Source organism: Charadrius vociferus, unplaced genomic scaffold (genome assembly GCF_000708025.1).
Source record: "Charadrius vociferus isolate BGI_N301 unplaced genomic scaffold, ASM70802v2 scaffold228, whole genome shotgun sequence".
In the NCBI taxonomy this organism is placed as follows: domain Eukaryota; kingdom Metazoa; phylum Chordata; class Aves; order Charadriiformes; family Charadriidae; genus Charadrius; species Charadrius vociferus.
In genome coordinates, this window is record NW_009649864.1 from 3,037,063 (window position 1) to 3,063,257 (window position 26,195).

The 26,195-nt window shown below is 35.9% G+C and overlaps 1 protein-coding gene across 2 annotated transcripts in view; it reads left to right on the plus strand.

Annotated features, from left to right (window-relative positions):
- Positions 1–26,195, plus strand: part of PPP2R5C (protein phosphatase 2, regulatory subunit B', gamma) — a 54,993-nt gene that overhangs the window by 20,039 nt on the left and 8,759 nt on the right. For both annotated transcript variants that reach the window (XM_009891044.1, XM_009891045.1), the window contains exons 2-11: positions 2,140–2,339; positions 10,330–10,440; positions 11,046–11,138; positions 11,234–11,364; positions 13,869–13,928; positions 17,256–17,364; positions 19,302–19,355; positions 22,066–22,236; positions 23,020–23,147; positions 24,704–24,805. In XM_009891044.1, coding sequence (XP_009889346.1) covers positions 2,140–2,339; positions 10,330–10,440; positions 11,046–11,138; positions 11,234–11,364; positions 13,869–13,928; positions 17,256–17,364; positions 19,302–19,355; positions 22,066–22,236; positions 23,020–23,147; positions 24,704–24,805 — 1,159 coding nt within the window. The remainder of the gene's footprint in view (positions 1–2,139; positions 2,340–10,329; positions 10,441–11,045; positions 11,139–11,233; positions 11,365–13,868; positions 13,929–17,255; positions 17,365–19,301; positions 19,356–22,065; positions 22,237–23,019; positions 23,148–24,703; positions 24,806–26,195) is intronic.

Sequence of the window (26,195 nt, forward strand, 5' to 3'; positions counted from 1 at the left end):
TGTATTTCAACTGGACTGTAGATATCTATCAGACATTTAGTTTATTAGACTGTACGTTCATGTGTCAGGTTCTGTGTGTTTCTATTCAGTAGTAGCACTTGAAATACTTTGGTGGTAGCTCTTGCTGCTTGTATTTAAGAAAATTTTAGCATTTTGTGATACTCTAAGGCAGAAGAAAAGTCATCAACTGGAAGCAGTGGGAGCAAACTGCAGAAATATTTACAAAGGCAGTCTAGTCTTACTCTGTTTTTAATATGCTATTAATGTCTTAGCAGTTCATATCTAACAAAAAAGTCATTATGCAGAAACATAGTGTGTTATGGTGTTAATTTACACAGGCTTTCTATGGTGTGTTCACCTTTCTTGTCTAAAGCTTAGTGCCGCAGTTATGTGGCCATTTTAATTGGACGTGAATTTTTGCTGCTGTCAAAACACAGTACCGCTTTCTTTACCTCTGGCCAGTTACTTTAGTATTTCCCAAGTATTGAAAGTTAAGGTCCTGATCCTGAGAGTTTTTGCTGTGTGTAATGATCTGTAATTTCACATGCATTAGTCGTCTTAACTGCTCATGGGATTACTTAAGCGAAAAATAAAGCACATGCAGAATTTTGTGGCATCGAGCCTAAAGCTGGGTAGTTTTGTAACTATTGCAAGGTTGGCCATAGGAGGTATTTTAATTTGTCAACATGTGAACGTTTATAAACAGCAGTCTAGTATTAGTTTTTTCTTAGCAGTAACCTAAACTTTAAACTTCTACATCTATATTTGGACTCGTGATTTAGGCTTACTTTAGTTTCAAATTGCAATTGGTGGGTTTATGTTGATGTAAGTATATTTTACATTTTTTGAAGATTCATTATTTTGGAAAATGCTGATGGCAAAAGTAATGCTGGTTTACTTGCTTATTGATTCTGTGTACGAAGTTTGAACTGTGCAATCTAATTTCACTTTACATGCAAGCACTAAATACTTAATTGTGGAGGCTCAGCAGGGAGGATTAAGGTGTAAAGCACAGGAAGTGAAAATTGGGAGGTAAAAACTTTAAAATTTTTTTATAACCTAGGTCAAACAATAAAAATAGCACTGCACAAAGACTGTGTAAGGTAAGGCAACCTTTGTCTCAAAAGTTTAAGTGTCTCTATAACAATGATACAGACAGTGAATATAGAGTATTATCAAAAGAGTGCAAATATTCCTTCTTTTTTTTTTTTAATTTGTTACTGAAGATGAGGGAGTCTGGTCTCAGGATATCTGAAGCCTGTGGAATATTTTAATAGGTATCACAGAAGAGAGAAATCAAAATAGTTTCTTATCAGCTGCATCTGATTGATGATTAAACAATGAGTAAATATCAAACGAGGTATTTACTCAATTTGTTTTAAAATTTACTGTGACTTTTTTCATATCTTGTATTCATCTTGGTGATTAAGTATGGTCTCTTCTAGAAAGCCAGTGTTGTTTAATTTTGCAGTGCTGGCCCAGTTAACCAGACAGACTCCTGCAAGTGCAAGTCTTAACACTTGTACACGTGAAACAGACATTCAAAATAGTGTTACAAATAGACCAAGTAGTTGAAGATCCTAAATGCATTGCTCCAATGTCTTTAATTAATGAAGTTTAAAAAAACCTTGAATAGTTGTTCTGTGCCTAAATGTAGTTACTGTATGTTGTAGGAGGCACTTGATATAAAAATGTATTTTCTGAGGTGGCAGGTCCCAGGTTTGAAAAGTGACTCTGGCTTAAATCTAATGCTGAAACTGAAGGTCCACCCGTTTATCTCTAATATTAAAAACAGGATATTTCTGCAAATGTGGCATAATATTTTTGTACACCAACTGAGCTGTTTGGGGAATTCCTTGAGACATTTTTTTCAAGTATGTATTTTTTCCATGCAGCACCTATTTCTGGCAAAGGCAAGTGTGCCTTACTGTTGCAATTCTGTTAAATCATCCTGTCATATACAGTGTATTTTACTGGGGTTCATACTCTGGACCATTATATTCCTGAAAGTTGTTTGAAGATTCAGAAAGTTCGCTTGTGTTCTTAAATGTTGCTATGCCTGCATTTCGGGAAATAAAATGGGGAGAAGACTAAAGTCCACTACAGTATAATTTATAACCAATTATTTTCACTTTTCAGATGTTCCTCCTGCTGATCAAGAAAAGCTTTTTATCCAGAAGTTACGACAATGTTGTGTACTTTTTGACTTTGTTTCTGATCCACTAAGTGACCTAAAGTGGAAGGAAGTAAAACGAGCAGCTTTAAGTGAAATGGTAGAATATATCACACACAATCGCAATGTGATTACAGAACCTATTTACCCTGAAGTAGTACATATGGTAAGTGTTTTAACAATGAGAACTATTTTGAATTTTTCTTTAATTCACAGATGGTTCTTAAGCTGTATCAATTTATCTTAAGAAATCTTACTGAAATCTTCAAAAAAGATCAACTATGTTTGCACATCTGCAAAATGGTAATATAACAGTGCTTTTAAATCCCATTGCCAGTGTTGATTCCTCTTCTTTGTAAGATAGTAATTAGATACATCCATGAAGGAAAAGTTAGTTATGGTTTAAGTTGGTAAAAATGAAATCTTATATTTAAAAAAAAAAAAGAGGTTGCCTTTTTTCCCCCACAAATCTTTTTTTTGACTAGGTGTTTATGAAAATAGAGAGGAAGGGTAAATATGTTTAGCTGTTAAAAAAGCATGTGGATTGCAAACCTGAAAATTTGAAAAAAAAAATAAAATTTAGAAGATTAGAATTAAGATCACCTGTGCAAGCTTGACACTCAATCTTAAGTAATCCCATTCACTACTAGCGATTGATTTTATTCTGTATTCAGAGGTAAGAATGAGAGTCCCACCTCACTTAGTGCACAGGATGGCAGATGAGGGTTCTGCTGGAACGAGCTATGTGAACCGTTCAGACCCACGTTGTTTCTCCGTGCTGGCTATCCAAATCCTAGCCAGCTAGACCTAGTTTATTTTTCTGTTGTGCTCTAGTCCACTCCAGAGGAGGAGACTGTAAACTGTAAGAGAGTCTTCCAGCTCTCATTGTGGTGACTAGACACCAGTTGCCTGGTGTAGTAGTTGGGTTAAGGTCTTAGTCCTTTTAGCTGTTGTCTGCACTACACTGAGAAGAGAAAGCATCTTTTGAAATAGCTGACTATTAAGCCTACAAGAAACTATTGACCATGCGTGACATGCTGTTTTTTCCCAAGACTTTGTAGCTTGGGGTGAATTTTCAGGGCGATTAGAAAACAGTGTATCGTTAACATAAATATGAACTCAGTCAAATTTTGAGGTCCTTCTACAAATCAGAGACTTTGAAGCTTCTTCAAAGATTCTAAGGATTTATAGCATGAAAGATGTTGCTTATTCTGAAAATTGCTTCTTATCTAAATCAGCCGTAAGTGTTTACTGTTACAGAAGTTATTTTCATGAGAACTTCTGAGTATGTGAGGATTACATACAACTCTAGATGTCAAACATGTTCAGAAAGCATTAAGGATGGTTAATGAGGAGATGCGGGATCGTGGATTTTCCCATGTCTTGGTAGCTTATTTATATCTCTGGGTTTTGCTAATTGATTGCTTGTTTTGGAATACTTGACGCTGATGAACGAGGAGTTATGAAAGAGAATAAGCTTGCTGAGACTTCATTTATGTAAAACGGAGTTCATGATGAGTTCTTGAATATCTATGTTGTTTGCTCTGCATAAGAGGTCCTAACTGTCCATAATTTCATAACTTTTGCTTTATGTGCCTGCATTATCGTCCTCCATCAAACAGTTATGGGGAGAATACATTTGGCTGAGGACAATATATACTTTCTTAACTTTCAGAGGCAACTAATGGTAATAAAGTCTGCACTTCGGTCAGTGTAATAAATCTTGGCACAGAATTTGGCTGCTTTCTCAATCGCCAGTGTTTTTCTGGGGGCACGCAGTGTCTGTTTGGCAATTCTTTCAGTGAATTTAAAATGCTTTTTATATGCAAGGTTCTAAAGGGTACGGAGTTTCCTTGCATGGAACTGATAGAGCACTGCCATAGACACTGTCAGTGAAGGCACTTGGACTAGTATTTTGAGGTTAAATTCGGATAGCAATTTTTTCGAGCTGCTTTTATGGAACAATTCTCTTTTGGTCACCTGTTCTGAAACAACTGTATTCCTCTTGCAGTAGTATTATCAGCTTCTTTCAGGCATGTATGTGGAGATTGAGGTGTACTTTTGCTAAGTTCTAGCAGTAGATTTGAGTCGATAGTGTGGATTTTAATGAAAAATAAATCTAATGTCTTTGTGTGCTTTAAGACTCTTCCAAGAGATATTGATAAGTTGTGTGCTGCTACTGCCACTGAATTATATTAATAAGGAGTAGTGTTTTCAGTAAAATTAGGAGAGTGATCAAGAAATACTCGGATTTGAGAGTGGTTCTTGGTTTGGAAAGTTTGTGAAGTTCGTAGTTGGCATAGGGATTAGGACTTTACTGTACCATTCTGTTCATCTTCTGTAACCTCTTTTGGAGGTTACTCATTTATGTATGAGTATATATAGATAGACATGCATATATATGTGTGTGTCTAATTTTTGTTTGGTTTTGCTAACATATTATTTAGGCCAAACATTTAGGGCAATGAATTTCACAAGTTACCTGTTTAATAATAATAAAATAATATGTTTCCCTTTTGGTAGCTTCAAATCTTCTTTCTCTCTGACAAGAGCAGCATTTACCTTATCATCTGGTTCTTCTCTATTCTGTGTAATTCTAGTGCTTATGCCATGTCGATCCACTCCACCCTCACCCTTCTTTTTTTAAGTGTCCTGGGCTAATTTACAGTATGGTCTTGTCTTTAAGCTATATATTCATGTTGTGGCTTAGTTCAATTGTTTATTGTTAAGCATCAGTCTCCTTTTCAAAAGATACGAGATAAATTAATTTCTAAAATGGATTTGATGTTATTCTGTAGCGTGGATGCAAGGGTTTCTTTGCTTTCTTCCTCAAAGAGCCAGCAGACGTCCTTCAAATTCTTTTTACATTTCTAAGCAAAGATGTGATGGGAAAGGGAACATTTTTATTAAATGCTTGTATAACAAGTTCCATTTCTAAGGTGTAATATAGTAAGGTTGGATTGATGAGCCTCAGAGCAGGAACTTGCCTCTTCTCAAAACTGTAAGACATAGTCAAATGTCTGAATAAATCTTGTAAATGATAAATTTAGTTTATTTCATCAAAAGCATCTGTTGCAGATTCTTATTTAGAAATGAATATATGGGGGGATTTTTTAGCTTGACTTTTGAAGAAAACAGGGCTTTGTGAGAATGACGAACTAGAGCACAACAGAAGCAGAGACACTTAGTTTTGTAGGACTTGGTGAGAATTGCTAGCTATGTAGAACAGAGACCCAAATTAATGCCACTTTCCACCTCAGGGAAGGATGGGCAGTGTCTGGATTGTATCTGTTTTAGGAGGGACTGTGAAAGTGAACATCAATACGAATATTCACTTCCCCAGCTAGGCAGCCAGAGGGTATTGAGGAGGGCTGAGAGGAAGCTGGGGCAGTACGGGATGCGGAGGTCCTGGGTTGTAGTGATCTGAGAAAGAAGTAGATTGAAAAGCATGTATAAATATGGCTTACTTATTTCTGTAGCTCCCAGAATAGTTTTCTTAGTGATGATGATGAAGTACTTGGGGATGGTAGACTGATGTTTTTGTGAAGCACATAGGCTAATACTACTTTTTTTATTCAACAACTGAAGTGGTTTTCACTGCAATTTTTCATGTGTTGTGAAAAGCAAATTACGTACCCAGTTATACCCATGGGAGGTTGATTTTTTTGTTTTGGGGGTTTTGCAGGTGTGTGTTTTCATTTTGTTTTTTTTACTCTGATCTTTGGTCTAGAGTACGAGATGTTACTGCAAGTAGAAGGGTACTACTTGTGGCTCTGTTTAGCTATTAGGATGGCTTTATTTACATGAATATAGAGGGCACAGACTTTGAGATTATATAGCTTGTCATTCGGAGCTGTTTATGTCAGGCTTCACTCAGACTGCTCAGCAGAAGGGAGGAGAAAATGTGTAATGATCTCTCTTATACTTACTTGCTTGAAAATATTCTTCAGTGTTATACAAAATGAGCCACCAGAAAAACAGGGTGCATAACTACCATTACAGCAAACATACCTCTGAAGTGGTAAAAATGCAGGTTGTTTGCTTTTCCTTTTTTGTTCTCCCATCCTCCTAAGGTGTGTCCTTTGGAGTCAAGCATTGTCAGTGCTAGCAGCAGGGAGAGAATTTTGGCACACTAGCCCTGTTTTCATGAAGACTGAAATTTCATAAAGTTGGGGGGGGGAGGCAGGGAGGGCTTATGGGATCAAGGGGAGCTGGGAAGAGGATGTGTTTAAGTTATGCTATGTTTACTTTGTACTCTGTGGGAAATTGGCCTTAGAGGAAATTAGGCGTTGCAGCTCGTGTCTTTTCTGTTTGGTTAAAAGACTTCTAAGTTAGAAAAAAGATCAGCCTTTTGACAGAAAGATAAAGGTCTCACTGATAGTGATTCATTGTAAATTTTCCTAAATTTCAGTGGCTTAATAGACAAGAGAGTTTCAGGTTTGTGCCTTCACTGAGAGATGCAGCACCTTTATTTGAGCAGTTTTGTGTTCTGTTGGTTGAGGATATAAAATACAAAACAGATCAAATCGGGCTTCATAAGTTCCACTGCTCATGAAACAAAGTATTCTGGTTTGGGGTTTTAAATCTTTCCATTTGATATTCTCAAAATTAAAAAATATAAAACATAGTACCTAACACCTTAGATGACCTGACTTTTCTTCTTTATAGCGAGAGCCTGAGACTTTCTTATCTAGAAAAGGCTGATCGTTCTCCATTTGCTTAGCAACCTTAGCAAGTTTTAAATTTCAGGTCTAGGCTTCCTGGGTCTGTTTTCTTGGAAGACCGTTGATTATTGTAAATTATCACCGTATTTTTTTAAACAATGGTTGGAGGTTGTTAATTGCTTGATGTTCATGCTTTTAAAAAGGGGAACATAAAGATATTTTAGCTTTACTTTTAATTTTCTGAAAAAGTAATTACTCTGATATGCCAGTCTCACTCTGTATCAGACCTACACCTCAGTTGCTGAAATGAAAGAATATTCTGAAGAAAAATAGAGCACCAGGATGGCTTTCCCTTCTTGGGAATATGATGTAACTCTTGCAGATTTAGCTGCTGCAGTTTGATACTGCCTCCCACTGTCTGCTCTGCCATCTGTCAGATGTGAGATGGCAGGACAGCACATACATATGCTCCTTAGCCCTGCCAGTTAATAGGTAATTCACCGCATTATTTTAAACTGTGAATGGAGGTGTTAATGAGAAGAAGTCAGAATGTGAAGAGGGAAACAAGGCATTCTGTTGCTTTTCCCAGAATCCCACCAAAGATGGGTGGAATGCGTTCCTCTGCAAAGTAGTATCTTCAAGCTGAGGCAGTTTAATCTGTCAGAGCTTTTGAGTAATCTTCAAATGATCAGCAAGAAAGCTTTGATGCTATTAAAAAAAAAAAAAAAAATCAAGCCCAAACCAACCCAAAAAACCTCTCTGTAAAGCCTGAGAAAAGACTAAAAATGGGTGTATGGCACATGTGATTATTATCTGCGATGGAATTTGAACATAATGAAGACTGAGATTGTGGCATAAAGAATAGATTTAAAGTGTGATATTAGAGTAGAGCTTGCATTCTGAATAGCTACATTATAAGCAAATTCAAACATGTAGGGTTTAGTGTTTTTTTTCATTAAGTTGAGCTGTATTATACACTTGTTGAAAGTGTAGGAATCTTTCAGCTGATAAGTATGTTCTTTTGCATCCTCAAATAAAACATTCAGTTCAGTGCAAGTTCCAATGGACTAGTGTTTCTTTTTCTAGCTAGTCCTGGAGATGCCTTGTACTGGCATGTTTGCTGAGCCGAGTACTGGTTTTCTTGAAAAGGCTTTGCAAATGTTTCTGCTGCTCCTGGTGATGTAGCCTTTTGCAAAGAATTTTCTTTTTCTTGGCAAATCAGCTTCTCTGTGCTGTTGTCTCTTACTTTGCCAAACTTAGTAAATGTATTCTCACATTTTCCTCTAAATACTTGGAAAAAGACACCCCTAATCTGTTACGGCGATAGAATATCAATAACAGTGTATAGGTTAGCTCTTACCAGTACTTGTGGTACATATTTAGGACAGAGTATAAGTATGCCTTATGCTGAAGCTCCATGCAGCCAGCTGCAGCTGATTTGATAAATCAGTTCTGTGCAGGATGTAGCTCTTCATTCAGCATTGCCACCATTCTCATTGTGAGTAAATGTTTACCAAAATTTACTTTAAAATATCTTAGTATTTTTATAAAACACAAAGTTATCTGTGTATTTGAAAGCAGAACTTACTTTAGTGTTGTAAGAAGGAATAGACTTGAAGAGGATTTCTTTATGGAGTCTATTATACTCAGTTGTTATGAAGGGTTAGGACAGTGCACCACTTTGTTTTTATTTTGGCAATCTTCTCATCATTTCTGCAGTGTGTTCAAGCTGCTGAGAGACTGAGGGTTTGTCTCAAAGGATCATTTTGAAGTAGTGGAGGTGGTTTGGGACCATATACTAATTTGAATTTATCTTCTTTTTTTTTATTCTGTACAAAATAAGTTTAGACTGCTTGGTACTGGTTTGCTAGTAAGTGACAAAATAGAACAAGATAGTCTCTACTGGGTGCACTTACGTGGCTAAATAGATTATGTTTTTCTACTTGCTCAGCAATTTGGTTGTCTCCTACTAACATCTGCCCTACCTAATACTCTGGATAACAAATGGAACTGAGGAATTGAAGTCTTTTCAGTACTGACAGCTGTAGCTGTCTTGCCTATACAGATAAAGGCTTTCTCAGGTTTTCTTACTGGCACATGCAGAAACCTGTTCCCTCCAACTTGCTCAGTAAAGTTTTAATCGTTAACTCCTCTGGGTGTGAGAACAACCATTTGAATCACTAGCTAGTTGGTCCTTGCTTATCCACAAAGAAGCCAGCTGGTTTTGCTAGCTGTCATTACAGGTGGAGAATTAAGGATACTGGAGACCTTTTAGATCTTTGCACTGTTCTAGGTAAGGGTACTGTTGAGAATGCACGCGAAATTTATTACAAAAATTGTGTAAGACTTTTTTTTCAGCCAACCAAAGTGTTTTATTTTGTGTTTGCGATTATGTACATTGTATAAAAAATATGATTATTTCTGATAAGGGTACTGTTGAGAATGCACGCCAAATTTATTACAAAAATCATGTAAAACTTTTTTTTCAGCCAACCAAAAGTGTTTTATTTTGTGTTTGCTATTATGTGCATTGTATAAAAAATATGATTATTTCTGATTATATATTTTTATGGTAAAAAAATTCAAGCTACATACATTTACTGATAAGGTTGTTTTGCCTAGAACAGGACCTTGTAGAAAGGTTTTCTGTCCATATGACAGGGAATGGGGGTTTTTGTCTTTATTAGGGACGTTGAAACTAGTGTTTAAGGGGTTTGTGAAGAGGACTGCTTTGGTTCATCTATAGTATGAATGTACGTCTAGACAAGCACTTGGAAACACAAAAATAATTTAGCTGTGTATATATCAACAACTTGAAAAGCATCTTATCTTTGTAGTCTGCTCCACTTCCATGAGGATGATAAATGGTTTTCAGGGGTTTGAAAAATTGAGATGAAGTGAAAGATTAAAGGATTAGGATGTGCATTTCTCCCCCCTCAATGCCCCCGTGATGTCAGGTAGATGGACATGGTTTAAGAGAAATACCACTAAGAGGGGGAGGAAGGAATTTGGTTTTGAAGTGTTTCCATGTGTGTATACCCACGGTGTGAAATGAAACCGGCAATATTTTACAGAGAACAGTTGTGGGTAACCTTTGTTTTGCATCTCTGCTTATGATTTCCACTTTTGCAGGTTGTTGCAAGGCCTTGTAAAGTGTATATATAAAAAATGTTTATGTAAACATTTTAAATACATTTGCTCGAGCTTTTAAAATGTGAGTGTATAAAGAGATCAGAGCAATATCCTCATAAAACACATCCTGACAGTAGGTTTGTGCTTTAAAGAGTACTGCATGGAAAAATGTTCATCAAGTTAGAAATCTTTAAAGAATGAATGTGCCTCATTGTTTAAACTACAGGATTATATAGTTTGTATTTTTGCAAATATTAATTAAAGCAGTTCATGTAAAGAATTCTCAGTCAAAACCACCTTTGAAGTCTTTTTTTAATCATTCACTTGTTTCAAAGTTCTTAAAGGCACCTGTGATTTCAGTTTGCAGTTAATATGTTTCGAACATTACCACCATCTTCCAATCCAACGGGAGCAGAATTTGATCCAGAGGAAGATGAACCAACCTTAGAAGCTGCATGGCCTCATCTACAGGTATTTAATGAAGACTAGGACATCATAGTCCAACAGAATTTTGACATTGAAGTAATTGTTTCTTGCCGCAAAATTGTTTAGCTTATGTGTTTATCTCAAGACAATTACCCTGCAATACTTAAAATATATTTCTTGAGTTTAAACTGATAATATTTTTAAAGAAATTCAGTAAGTTAAAGGCTCGTTGTTTCTTGCGGTACATATGTAACTGCTGTGATTTTAAATGAGCTTCCATTTGTCACTATGAATGCTTTGATCTGACTCTGGCAGAGCTTTAGCTTTCAGAGATACCGTGACAAACAGAGGAGAACAGAGAATTTTCAAAACATGTACTTCTGGGCGTGATGAATTTTAGATTACTGTATGTCATTTCAGAAAAATCTAGTGATGGAGCTCAGCAGAATTTCAATGCAGTTTGAAGAACCTTAAATTCTTTTACTTTGTCAAGAGAGCAAGGGCAAAGCTTTTACTGTGTTATATAAATAAATATAAATAAAAACACAATGTAGTTCTGAGCAACTAATTAGTAATTTTGGTATTGTGATACTTATAAAATGGTTCCTTGTTTAAAAGACTAATACTATTTTTTGTTGGTTTTTTTTCAGCTTGTTTATGAATTTTTCTTAAGGTTTTTAGAATCTCCAGATTTTCAACCTAATATAGCTAAGAAATATATTGATCAGAAGTTTGTATTACAGGTGAGGTAAAAAAAAAATTTAACTTCAAGCTCTAAATTAGTTTTACAATGCATTAGATTCCAGTAAAACACATCTCATCTTTTCCTTCCTTGCAGCTTTTAGAGCTCTTTGACAGTGAAGATCCTCGTGAAAGAGATTTTCTTAAAACAACTCTTCACAGAATATATGGGAAATTCTTAGGCCTAAGAGCTTACATCCGGAAACAAATTAATAATATATTTTATAGGTATGTCAATATATTTGTATTATGGTGCATGTGATCAGGTATACAACTAAAAATACTCCAAGACACTGCTAGCAATTTTTTTTAATTCTTGGTAAGTTTATACTCAATATTAGTACAGCTGACAATAATTCATACCAGTCTGGGAGATTTAAATTAGGGTAGTCTTGCACAGAGCATAACTTTGACAGCTGAAATTTGAGTTAGTATGTGATTCAGTGGGTGGTTTGATATCTTTATCTGTGAGGCTTTTTTTTCTTACTGGGTAGTAGTATTTGTATTACAGTAGTGCCTTAATAAAATGTAGTTCTTCGTAATGCAGAAGTTGGGCTCAAATCAAATGACTGAGATCTGGAATTTGCTTGAAGGAACATACTTACTGCCTTTTCTTTCCTTAAAACGGAGATAATACCATTTAGTGCTCGTTAAATTTTTTTTTTTTAATTCCCATAGAATGAACTATAGTGGTATCCCAAATACCACTGTAAAGATGGGAAATTAATCCACTGTATTACCAAAGGTGTTTGTACTGCCATTATGTCAAGTGTGAATGCAAGGTTACAGTGCCTGCCTTTTAGTCTTTTAGTTCTGGTTCGCTTCTCTTTTGTACAAATAATCAGTTTTACTCTCCTTCCATTATGCTTCCCTTTTTCTCTACCACTGCTGTTTTCATCCCAAAATGAATGTGTGATGCTACCCCTTTAAGAAAATAGCAAAAAGCTGCCAAGTACTTGGTGCCATCTCAGGAATGGCACTCAGCAGTACCAGCTGTAGAGGGAGCTTGTCTTCCCTGCCTATGGTAACAAGTAAGCTTTTAGAAGAGATACAGAGGGGCTACTTTTAAATAATGAGTAAGCCTTTGCTGCCTTGCAGACAACTGCTCTTGACTGGACGTGTCAGGAGCCGCTATGTCCTAAGGAAATAGTTCAGGTGTATCTTGCAAAGAAAGACGTACATTCCACCCCTCCCCTCCGATTTTATTAAATTAATTCCAACTTGCATAATTTTGTAAAATATCTGAACCGGATTGTACAGCAGCATCACAGCGTATTATAATGCACTTCCAAACAGTATTTTTATTTGCTACGTCTTGCATTTTACTTTCAGGGATAATGGAAGCAAAGTGTTCAAACACAGCTAGTTCTGATGCAAGTCTTTTGAAAGACTGAGAAATGTTCTGCTCATTAGATCAACTTTGTAATAGTTTGTATAAAAAATATGTTTTCAATCTGAAATGTATATGGGAGATTATATAATTTGCACTGTAGAGACTACCTTTCTCTACCAAGTTGTAGGGGGAAGAAATTAAACTGAAAAACTCACCTAATTGTATAATATTTAGGAGCTAGAAGCTGAAACATTTTCAATCCAAATGTAAACTAGTGTTCCTGGATATGAGCACCAGGGAGGAAAGTTGTTTCAACTTCTGTCTTGAATTAGTGGGTTTTGCATGATAAGCTCTTGAAGTATGTGTAGAATTTTTCAAAATATTTCCTTTTCTTATACTTTTTCCTGCAAGTTGTCAGTTTGTTCCTGTGCTTACCTAAGAAATCTGTGGTCTTTATTTGTCTGTTAGTCACTGACCAGAATTGCATTAATTCTGTCCCAGTAGTGCATTAATCTTATTTTTTCCCCAATGTAAATATTTTTTTTAAATTAGTAAACCTTTATGTTCTTGTTAATTCAGTCCAATGCTTTTCATACCATTGTCTTTAGTTTTGCTTGGAATTGTTGTCCTGAAGTATATGGAAAGGGACTTTAAGGAGAAAAAATAGTCATATCAAATATTCTGGATTAAAAGTAGCTGTTAATAAGTCAGTCTATGACAAATTTTCAAATAGAAAAATAGGTTTTAATAAGTGGAATTTTCTCATAAGCGTAAATTTTTATAACTATTTCAAAATACTTGAAGCTGCGCGTAGAACTTTCTCAATAAATTTACACTCAGGCAATTGGGAAGAAGGGCAGAAAGGTGATTGCTTAGGAAATTACAGTGCTCTATCAGAAGAAAATTCAGGGAAATTTGACAACTTCTGTTTATTACAGAGCCTTTTGTATGCACAAAAGTCTGTAATGCCAAAGAGCTTTTTAGATCCATAAGTAGTAACTGTTTGAACACCTTGTGCTTGCAGGCGCTATAGAAGGTTGAGTCATGGCATTTGATTATGCCAGATGCTCGTGTTAATTTAATATTTAAAGCATTGTTTGCTGTGTTCAGTTTTGCATTATTAAAATGGCATAGAATATGAGTACTGGAAAAAGCTCAAGTGCATGCTGCTTTGTTAAATGTGGGAGAAAAGAGCAAGCAAGTGCGAATGTTGAAAGCAGCTTGATGTGCTATTGATTTATGTTTCCACAAAATTTCTTTTCCACTATGTATTTCTGTTTTCTTTTTTTCTGAGTGATTAAGACCTGGGAGTTCAAGGCTAACTAATGTTAGATGGGGATCTTGGTGTTAGATTTGTATTTCTTCAGCAGTAGCCGAGTAAAACTTTTCATTTATTTAGGTTTATTTATGAAACAGAACATCACAATGGCATAGCAGAATTACTGGAAATACTGGGAAGGTAAGTTGTAGGTTTTCTTTAATTAAACTTGCTTGGTCTTCAGAGTAGACTTTAAAAATCAAGTTGGGGATTGCAGATTGCTTTGAAACAAGATTAAAATTAGCAAGATTAAATTTTCCCACTCTACTCAGCACTTGTCAGGCCACACCTGCCATACTGTGTTCAGTTTTGCAAAAAAGATGTGGACAGGCTGGAGAGGGTCCAGAGAAGGGCCACAAAGATGCTCAAAGGACTGAGAAGGCTGCCATATGAGGAAAGGCTGAGAGAACTGGGTTTGCTTAGTCTTGAGAAAAGAAGGCTTAGGGGAGACCGTATCACCATGTTCCAGTTTTTAAAGGGTGGCTACAAAGAGGAGGGAGACTCCCTTTTTACAAGGAGTCACATGGAAAGGACAAGTTACTCCTGAGGAGATTCCGATTGGACACAAGAGGAAAATTTTTCACAGTGAGAAAAATCAGCCATTGGAATAATCTCCCCAGGGAAGTGGTGGATTCCCCAAATTGGACACTTCAGCTGGATGGGGTGCTGGGCCACCTTGTCTAGACCATGCTTTTGCTGAGAAAGGTTGGACCAGATGATTCTTGAGGTCCCTTCCAACCTGGGATTCTCTGAAAATAGCTTCATATCACGTGTCAAAGGTGTAACGAAGAGAAAAAGTTTTCTGTAAGATTACAGAAACACAGCGATGTGACAATTTTTTAAATCTTAGTTTTTAAGTCTTATTTTCTGTGATCTTTGTTAGTTGTAAAGCAACTATGAATAACATGTAATGAGTTGAAATCTATTCAGAAATTATTGGAACATCACTAAATGCATAGTGGGTATACAAAGCACAGGTTGTGAAACCTCAGAAACCTTCTTTTGTTAATCACATTATTTTGCAAACTTCAGTGAGGTATCTGAAAAGCCCTTGAAACTAAAATTTTACAACATAAAGCTGATAGCCTCATCGAAACTAGTGTGTTTTTTATCAACTGCTTTCTCTAATCCATTTGCCAGCTTTTGGGTTTTTATACGTTAACACACTTTAAAGCTTAGTTAGACTTACTTTATAGTGTTTCCACACAAAGATAGCAGGTCAGCAAGAGCAGGTTGCTCAGGGTTGTGTCTGGTCAGGCTTTGGATATCTCCAAGGATAGAGACCCACAACCTCTCTGGGCAACGGGTTCCTATGTTTGACCATGCTCACAATAAAAAGGTTGTTTTCTTATATTTGAATGAAATTTCCTGTGTTTCAATTTGTGCCCATTGCTTCTTGCCCTGTCCCTGGGCACCCCTGAGAAGAGTCTGACTCTGCCTTCTTCACACCATCCCTTCAGGTATTTGTACACGTGGGTAAGATCCCCCTGACCCTTCTCCAAGCTAAACAGCTTTCTCAGCCTTTCTTTGTATGTCAGATGATACGACCTCTTCATGATCTTCATGGCACTTCACTAGACTCAGTATGTCCGCATCCTTCTTGTTCTGGGGAGCCCAGAACTGGGCCCAGTGCTCGAGATGTGTCTCACCAGGGCTGAGCAGAGGTGAAGGATCGCGTCCCTCAACCTGCTGGCAATGCTGTTTCTAATACAGCCCGGAATGCTGTTGAAATTGGAAAGATGTTTTAAAATTTTTTAGGTCTGCATGTCTGTCCAGATAATTTTCAATGAAATGTTCAATGATTAAAGGAGTTACGTATCCATCATTACTTCAACGTACTATAATCAAGTAATACTCATCAAGATAGACTGAAGACTGTGTAAAGCTTAAATACTAGAATATGGAGCTAAATCTTCAAAACCGTTACTTAAGTCACTAGCGTTTTCATTCTTGGTTTTGTTAGGTTAGCTTTTAAGTGTTACAAACTTATGTTGCTTTTTTTTTTTCCTCAGTCTTCCAAATCAAAATTTCTAGTAGCTAAACGAGGCTTCCATGCTGTAACTGTTCTGTATTGGTTATTCTTCCAATCCATTAGGGAGTTTCACACAGGGTGTTGGTGACTTAGGGCTTCTTATGAGCAACAGTTTTTAGTTGGGTTTCCTGGGTTTTGACTTGTCAGAAGTAAAGAGGAATTGAATTTCATGCTGAAGTACTGGATTTCATTCTTTTCCTTTGCTAAATGCTATGTAATACTGGACAAATGAAGTCTTCCAGTAGGAACTACTAATGTGGTTATGTTCTTTTTCTGACAATCATCTCTTGACAGGATTGCAGAATTTCTTCATACTCAATCGAGGCCAAACTTGCCCTACAGTTCTGCTCCTCTTTGTGGTTAACAACCATTAAAACATCTTGGAGAAACTTTTTTTTTTTTTTAAATGAAGTTAATCTATATTTGTCAAGTATGTGGAAGTTGTGGCAAGAACACCATAGAAATGTTAATGCGGAAATGGGGTTTTGATATTATGCTCTGAGAGACTTCAGGAGGAATAACCTCATATCCTCAAAATAGTTGTGCAGTCATTACTAGTGGAAATTATTTTAAGCATGCGCAGCGAGGGTGAGCAAGTGTTATTTAGTAAGCTTTAATTCTAGGACATCATCTGATTTCTGACATCTGAAATATATGTAACTGAATTTTTAAATGTGGGGTTTTTTTAAGATGAATTTGGCAGGCTCCTTTTGCCTGGGTGCCTTCTGTCCTTGTTAGTGAAGAGAAAAACGTTAAAATGAATAAAATAGTAAATGAGCAATAGGATTTTGGATGTTTTAACTGATGTTAATGCTAGCAAATTGAGTGAACACAGAACACTTAGTACTGTGGTTTTAGGTAAAGGTGCCATTGACCCAGTATTGAGCCACATCTGCACTCACCTGTAACTGGGATGTCATGTGTTGAGATGCTGTTTGGTTATATGCTAGGGTCTTGCAGAAATAATAATATTTTAGTCAGAGTCATGTTGTGACTTGTCTGCTGTTGTGGATTGATCTCTTCTACATCCAGTCTCTGTTTCATTCTTTAATTCCATGAAGAAGCTGGGAGAAATATGTATTCAAAACTTTGCTGTTACTGAATAGTTCACAGCAAAAGTTGGAATCTGAAATGTAGGTATAGTCATGTATTGTTGCATTGAAGAACAGTTTGGCACCTGTGAAAGACTTGGCTGAGGGATGGGCAGAGGTTGATTTGACTATTCAATTAATTTGTAATCTTCAGAGAACTGGATAAAAAATTATATAGTCTCTGGTGCATGCTCAATTTATAAATTTTTCTGTTCCATCATGTTCCCCAAGAGATGGCAAAAAAAAAAATATTGCACTGAAAACAAGGATTTTGGTATATCCTGTACAGTAGTGCAGATTTTGTATAATTACTGATTTTTATTTTTAAATTTCTTTCCCTGGCAGCATAATTAATGGATTTGCCTTACCATTAAAAGAAGAGCACAAAATATTCCTATTGAAGGTTTTGTTACCATTGCACAAAGTGAAATCCCTCAGTGTCTACCATCCACAGGTAAGTTTTGTTCGGTGTTTTTCTTACTAGCATTAAAGTAAGTCTGCGTAGAGAGGTCGGGGGACTCTAGTCATTCTGATGGGGATTCTGTTCTAAGCTCCAACACTTCCCTGCTAACTGGCCTTGGGTAACTTATTTAATATATGTACCTATAATGCTTCACCTGTTGAGGAAAAAAAAATTTAAGAACTATATATATGTGTCTCTGTCTGTATAAAAAAATACCTTTTTTTTAAAAGCACTGTAGTGTTTATAGATGAAACACATGAAATAGTTTGTTAATGTGAGGGATCTTGATATTTATCGCACACAGAATTTTTGGTTTATGTTGGTTTTGTCTGTAATGTTTAGACATACAAAAATTGCAGAAAAGTATGGTTTTAATGAATGTCACCTATAAACAGGTTTTTTTCTAAACTACACGGAGAATTTCAGCTGAATTCAGTTTCTTACAACTGTTGATGTCTTGAAAGGATTTGGGCACTTAGTAGGACATCATTATTTAATTCAATAGATCTTTTTAGAAGTACACAAAAAAGGGGACATTTGAGTTGTATTGTGATTTTAAACCAGCTGTATCTTTTCTGTGCTGAGTTCAGTTCCATTCAGAATTCCTAGAGAAGTGGGAAATCATACAATGTTAGAGAAAACACAGTATTATTGTGATACGCTGAAATTTTCTCCGTGAGAGGTTGTTATACAGCTTTGTTTTTTTAATTTGAAAGTTCAATATTTTCTATTTAAGTTCAAGTACTCCAAGTTGTTAGTAATTTTATTTGAAGGAATGGTACTTCAAACTTGTATTTTTAAGAACGCCATGTGTAGAATTACAATTCTCTAGCAATTACAGATGCTTATAAGTATTTGTTTTGGATCTTGCCTACTGGGGTTCACATCCGTTCCTGTTGAAGTAGTAGGCTAGAGTGGGTCCCATTTCAAAAAATTATTTTTTTTCTAATGTTATGAACATAACCTGTTGGGGTGTGGCCAGTCAGACCTTTCTTGAGTCTCAACTAGTGTAGACATCTGTGATTGCCTCCTTTTCTTCTGTCTACCTGAGATGGATTCGTTGTTGTCTGTTCCCCTTAATTCACAACCTAATTTTCCAACACCTTTGGGTGATTTGCATTCCTCATTACTATCAGTAAAAAGAAGACGGTGACATAGGGATGCCTCTCCGACATGTCCTACTGAATGAAATGGGAAAGCACTTCAAGCAAGCTTAGTGTGTGAAACACCAGAGTAAAACCACAAAAAATCACGTGGAAACAGTGGCAGATATTCAGAAGGATTTGCTGCCAAATCCAGATACACATGAAGAAAGCTAATGTCTATATTAAATTCAAATCTACTTCCGCATAGTGGAAAACACTAGATGTAATAATCTTTGTACATTCCTCTCATTACCTAGGGACATTCTTGGTTGCAATCGTCAAAAACAATATATATTGTATATACATAATTATCATTAGTTCTCATGTATAGAATATCCTAAGATTTACAACTGTTCAATGCATTTTTAACTAAGTTAAGTTATGAAATAGAAAATACTGATTAAATCAGCACAGGACACCAAAATGTTCGCAAGTGGAATGCACTTTAGAGGACAAGATTGTGATTTTTAAATCCTATGTTTGAAAAGATGAAGTGTGCTGAAATGCAAAGTACTAGGTCTAAAAAGAAAACATCAAATTATGTGTTTGTCCATATTGTAACCCTGAAAAGGTGAGGACCGACTTGGGAAGGTTGGGAAAAATTGGTAAAGAGTATTCACCCTTTTCTCGTTTAAATTGTCTGCCACATAATTTTTGTAAAATTACAGAAAAACTGTTGTGTTTTTATTTGAATTCAGTAGTGTTCTCCGCTTAGGCTATTGATTTCAAAGTGTGTTCAGTTTCACAGTGAGCATTAATAAAAATCTTTTTCTTTTACTGTAGCTGGCGTACTGTGTAGTTCAATTTTTAGAAAAGGACAGCACGCTTACAGAACCAGTAAGTTTGTCTTGCTATTATTACATATTTTGTAATATTAATATCCCTTTGATCTGTAGACTGTTTAAGGAGGTTTGGGGATTAAAGTATTGATGTGTGATTGGTTTTATTAGGAAAAGTCAAATATTTAAGCATTTTGATCTATCAGATTCCGTTTTCCAGCAGCTGTTTGGAATGTCCAAAAAGAATTAAAAACCCTCTTACAAACAGACCGGAGTTTATTCTGCTTGTTTTGTTCTGGCTGACTGGATATGAGGTGGTTGATCCAGAAGCAGTTTAGTCAGAAATTAGCTTGCCTGAGCTGTGCTTTGAGAGACTGATGTTCTGATGGAACACAGATTTCTGGCACACAGAGCTACCTACTCATGCAAGGCTTTTGAGTCAGATCCTGTTCATGTCTACCAAGTTTGGACCATAGACAAAACCAGACTTTGGTCTGGCTGCACATAATTGCATAAATGAATTGTCCTCGATAGTATATAACGTTTATTGGCTGCACATAATTGCATAAATGAATACTTTTAATTGTCCTCGATAGTATATAACGTTTTGCCTTGTTACACCTAATATTAAGTAGGTAAGTAGTAAGAACTAGTATGTTTAATCACTAAGTAAAATGATTGCTACTAACAAAAGTGCACATTATTAAGTTATAACCATTTCTGTTGTAAAATGAAAACTGGGATTCTTGAAACAAATGAAGTATGCAGCTGAGCAAGAACTCTCTTCTACTTGGTGCTTGCAAGATATCAGATCTCAGACATTCTGTCATTCGTGCTATATGAGATCTTGAAATCTTAGCTTTCGTCCAGACATCAGCTAGGATGTTACATATTTCCTGGTTCAAATCTGAACTAATACACATCCAAGTCTGCTTCCCTTTTTGATCCCAAATTAGTACATGATAACAACGTTCTTTAAAAACATAGCACATGCATCACCGAAGTACTAAGTTCCCCTTCAAAAATTACAAAATCAAACACTTTGTTTCCCTTTATGATTGTCCTGTGAGACTTCTTGACATCTCATCGAAAAATCTGCATAAATTTCCCAAGGCTTCATTGAGGACATAGTGTCTGCTTTCATGATTAAATGAAACAGACATGAAAGATGCACTGATTCCTCACGGAGTTGTCTTGTCAGTGATATTAAATATTGCTTGTAGTTTTTAAATACAAAAAGCTGGATTTCTGTAAAAATGTCCTTCATTTCCGAAAACAGAGACTGCTTTTTTTCCCGAAACGAGAGGAAAAAACCTGTTGCCTGAGAGAAAGGCTAATGGATGGTTGCAAATTCTAAACTATATAAAAAGACAAACAGAAACTTAATTTTAAAAGAGTTTTTTCAAGAAGTCTGTACTGCTCTGGGTGTTGTGGTTTTTTTTCTCCAGTTCTACATCTAGGACTAGACAGACACTGTCATGTTTTTGTTCTTTATGTGGCTTTTTAGTCTTTAACCACAAAATAGAAGCATTTATAAACTTATACGTTCAAGGTTATATTAATTCCTCGTCAAAAATATCTAAATTTAAGATTGAGTGCTATGCCAGTGATTTTTAAATATTTAATATGGTTTAAATATCCTTTGAAGGAAAATGCCTTCCTGTTTGAATATTGTTTGGTGCCAAATTGCCACAGATGGACAATAGGTTTTATAGTAAAAAAAAAATAAATTTACACTTTGGTTTGAAAACTGACATCTTTGGGGACGAAATCATCATCCTTTCATAACAAAAACATTTGTGTCTACTTGCATTTTCCTTAAATCAGGAATTGCTAGCAGCACAAAGTCATTATTCCGTCAATATAACTGTGGTTTTTTGGAAGATTTTTGAATAAATTATGATGTAATTGATAACTCCACTAGTAAACACAATGTGTAAATATATTTAACTTCTAAACTAGTATCGCTTTTCAGACTTAAATTCTTCTGCTTATATATTCAATAGATGAGAGAGTTTGGTTTTCACCTAGACTTCAGAAACATTTCCCACAGATGTATAGACTCTTTCTGAAAAGCTGTGAGCCAGCTGGTGGATGACTTCCTTTTGTGTCACATTTTTATGGATCCCTTAGTTGTCTCCCCCCTTCCACTCCCCCCTATCTTTTGAGTGTTCATGGTTTGCTAGGCAAAAACTGTTTCAGCAAGCTGGGTAAATAATTTAATAATCACGAAGAAAGTTAAGACTGTGGTTATAGTAATATAGTCAATTAAATAAAACTCAATGTGTAAGAGCAACAAGCCTAGAGTAGTTGGTCACCTGTCAATCTGAGTATTTGTAGTAAATCTTTTCTTAAAATATAATGAAAGAACTTAATTTCTTGAGCTTTGGAGTACGCCTCAAAGCAATTAGAAATTGAAAGCTGCTCTCATTTAAGTGGCAGGTAATTTTCCCCATAGTATAGTAGCAAATTTGCACATGGATTTGATGATCATGTTAAGTTAGATGTCAGGTTACTTTCTCTTGTCTTTTGACTATTATTTTTGAAAATGTCTTTTAAGTGTATAACTTTGTTTTCTGAAGAACTGTTTCTAGACCTATCAACAGTTGTATCTGTGACACTGAACCGTATCTGATCACTGCTGTTATACAGGACAAGAAATCTGAGTTTTGTGTTCTGTTTAAAATATCAGACTTCTTAATGAGGTGTAATTTAGTGCAAGCCAAAGTCAAATTCTCATGAAGATTGTGTTCACTTTTTCTCTATAGGTTGTAATGGCACTGCTGAAGTACTGGCCAAAGACTCACAGTCCAAAAGAAGTCATGTTTTTAAATGAACTAGAAGAAATTTTAGATGTTATTGAACCATCTGAATTTGTAAAAGTTATGGAGCCTCTTTTCAGACAGCTAGCCAAATGTGTGTCCAGCCCACACTTTCAGGTCTGTACTTACTGAATGTACAATAATATGAGGATTTTTACAAAGCAGACTTGTTAATGGTATTGCCTACTGTTATTCACCATAACAAATTATATTTGCTGCCGAAAAAAGTCTTCAATTCTGTGTCAGATTTTAGGATCCAAATGTTAGCTTTATTGTTTCTTTTCAAGAGTGTGGTACGTGCATTCGTATTGCATGATTCACTTCAGTGGTATGCTTAACATAGAAACTTAAAAGCTCTGTTTTCAGAAGTCCCTGAACCCTTTCAGTACATAGTGTTTGCATTTCACTGCTTGTAGTGGAGTTCTACAAATACTCTTTGTTTGGGAAAACATTTCTTTGCTTGAATTTCAGAGTTCATAGGTTACAGTTTGAATCATAGAATCATAGAATGGTTTAGGTTGGAAGGGACCTTGAAGATCACCGAGTTCCAACCCCCCTGCCATAGACAGGGACACCTCCCACTAGACCAGGTTGCCCAAAGCCCCATCCAGCCTGGCCTTGAACACCTCCAGTGATGGGGCCTCCACAACTTTTCTGGGCAACCCGTGCCAGTGCCTTACCACCCTCAAAGTGAAAAATTTCTTCCTAATCATGTCCCTATCAAGGAAAAAGCAATTTTTCCATCTCTCTTCCCATCAGCTCCATGACTCCCATTTGAACTAGAAGAATCCAAATCTTAAGTTGCAACTTTTCTTACCTTTCTGTTATATTTGCCAAATGTTTCAATTATTTGCTCTTTAAGAGATTTTCTGAAGTGTTCCTTTGTTCATGTCTTCTTAGGTTGCAGAGCGAGCATTATACTACTGGAATAATGAATATATTATGAGTTTAATTAGTGATAACGCAGCAAAGATTTTACCCATCATGTTTCCATCGTTGTACCGGAATTCAAAGACGCATTGGAACAAGTAAGAAACACTTGTAAAAATAAAGTTCTGCTACTTCACTTATGTCTAGTTGTAGGCTTAAAAGGGGTTCAGATCGTTGAGTTGCTAGTTTTAACAGTGCACTGAGCTGTTTATTCTATGACATTAAAGTTGTTGGATAAGAAGGAGACTACTGCTGTCAAAAATTTTAGGAAATACTAAGAGTTGAGGAACATAATTTCTGCTTTTTTCATTAAACAAGAAACAGTGTTTTAGTGCATCTAATCCATGGCGTGTTTTTATTAATATGAAGCAAATTTGGCATTAATCTGTAGTTCAGATACTTCTAAAGACTAACTTTGTTTTCTGATTTCTAACCTCTTTGCTGACTTGCATTTCTTCTGCATTCTAGTGGAATATGTTGTAGATCAGGTCATTTTTTCCTTTCCTTCCCTCCCTTTTTGTTTATTGTTTTCTCTTCTTTCTCCATTGACTATTTTCACTTTTTTCCCCACAATAACATAGTACTTACGCATGAAAACAGTCCTGGTCAGCTCCTTTCTGCAGCTGTTCCATTCTAAAGTGCCTCTTTGTTCGAGGTCTTGTGCAACTGCTGGGATGGTGAAAGTATCAGAGTTTAGTGCTGGCCCTGAATCGAGGACTGCTGATCGGTTGGCCAAGAATGAGTAATCAGTCTGCCACTAAACACAGGAAAAGAAATGGAAGATAAAGTGATGTTAAAGTGATTGGTTACTGTCATTGGATGTAAGCAGTAACAAATAACGTACTCATTAATTAAATTCTGATTTGGTGATGCAATGTGTATAGTAAATGTGGATTGCTGTCGGTTGTTTTTTCTGGCATTCGAGGCCATGCATTCATTTTATTCTGAGGAGGAGTCATGCTACCCAGTACAGCTGCACTCTTGTAACTCACATGTATGATACAAAGTAATCATTTAACTGATTGCTTTTGGATTTAACGGTCAGCAATAGATTACAGACTGGAACTGTAAATTACTCTGTAAAAGTGCTTCATAAAGCAGATTATTTTTGTTTAATCTTTCTGATGTTTTCCACCTCACTTTTCTAACTCTTTTCTCAAGAGTCCTGGGATAATTGTGCTGAAATGAGTGCTGTTGCTGTGTGGTGGTTTTCAAAATGAATGGTGTCTTTTCTAGGCTCCTTTTAATCACTAACTTTTTTTTTCTTGAATTTGTCAGTTGCCCTTAAGTTACTTACGAGATCTTTAATGTCATCTTGCATTTTCTCTAATAACCCTAGTTTGATTAGTGTCAGCCACTAAATTTCAAAGCTAGTCCTGTATTGATAGACATAGTACTAAAAATGAAGTTCAAACATCAAAAGTGTGACGAGTAGTACTATAGAGTAAGAAAACTGCATTCAAAGTTGGTAATTTTAGTACTTATATTAGCCCTTTTGAGGGTAAAGTGAAACTTCCACTGACTAGTTTTGTTTCCACTTATTCTGAAATGATGTAATTTTCCAGTTATGTAGGCTATTGGCTACTGTTGACCAGAAAAAATAGATTTCAAAGTTTAAAGTACTCTGAGTTTCAACCAGAAGTTTTACTTATAGGACAATACATGGCTTGATATACAATGCTCTGAAACTCTTCATGGAGATGAACCAAAAACTGTTCGATGACTGCACACAGCAATTTAAAGCAGAAAAACTGAAGTAAGTTTTCATGTCAGTGTGTCTGTCTGTTTTTGAATAAATTGTTCAGAGTGCTTTAGCTCTGAAAAACTACTGTGTCTTTAGTGGGAACTTGCCCATTTGATTACAGTGCAGCAGTCTCAAAATCGACTTGGTGAAACTTCTTGTTATATATGAACTGTAAAATCTTCTTAACAATAGGTTGCTTTATGTAGTCTTTCACCTAGTACTGCTGGGGTTCACCATCTTCCTAAAAAATTAATTTTTTGAGAGAGACACTGCTAATCGTGGAGCCCAGTCTAAGAAATCTGTTAAACAGTTTAGTTTACATCTTGCGTTTATTTTAGCATGCTTTATTTGCCCAGTGTTATTTTCTTTCATGTTATCACTCAGTTCTTCCCCAGCTGCTTTTCCAGTATTTTTCAGTATTGCCTTGTGTGAGCATATGTGCATGCTTTCCTAAAAATTACCCGAAATGAAGTTGTTACTCTACTGTAATACAGAACATTCATACGTTATTTGCCAGAAGAATCGTGCTGAGTTCTGAATATTCTTGCATAGGCCAGTGAACAGAGCGGGCATTTCAAAGCTAGAATTTTTCTGGTTTGCGCCCAAAACTGCAGCTAACTTTTATGATCATAAAGTCACTTATCTTCTGTGGCGTTTTGAGTGTGAACTAAGGCGGGCAGAGGGCTGAGTGACATAATAAAAAAAGAAAACCAAAAAAAGTCACCCACCACACAAGAACTTAAAAAGGGGTGGTTAAAGAGTTCTTCCCCCCCCCAGCCCAAACTTAACTTAATTGAGAGCTGGAGGCAAATTGTGTATGTGCTTGAATATAACTGCCCTTTTTACATTTGGATCATCTGCTCTATGCATTGAAGCCTGAGAGCGTTTTTAGCACTCTTAGGCTGGAAGTCCTATTAAACTCTACCACCTTTCAAAGATAGGTGTTAATTCTAGTCTCTGCAATAATAATTTGTCTATCTGTAAGAAAGAAAGGAAAAACAACCCTATACTTTAGCATATTGAATTACATTAGGCATAAGGAAACAAACCTTTCCTATTTTAATTTTTAAAAAAAAAATCATCCCATGTCACCCTTCTTGGCTTGTGACTCTCTTGAATGAGTGTATTTTGGTTAGGTGTGTTTCTGTTAGTGTTCAATTCAAAATGTTTCTGGGTCTTTTCCTTTGAACTATTACCTGCAGTCATTGGGCCGACAGTAAGAATCTCTGCCCTTATTTTTTGTCAGATGTTAGTTTCTTATGTTTCAACATAGAGTTCAAATATTAGAATGTTAAAATACAAACACACTTTAAACATAGATCAGGATTTCTTTCTGTTTTAATTTTAACTCTTTTAACAATGTACAGTTATTAAAGATAAACTGGTATCAGCCAGTTTGTTG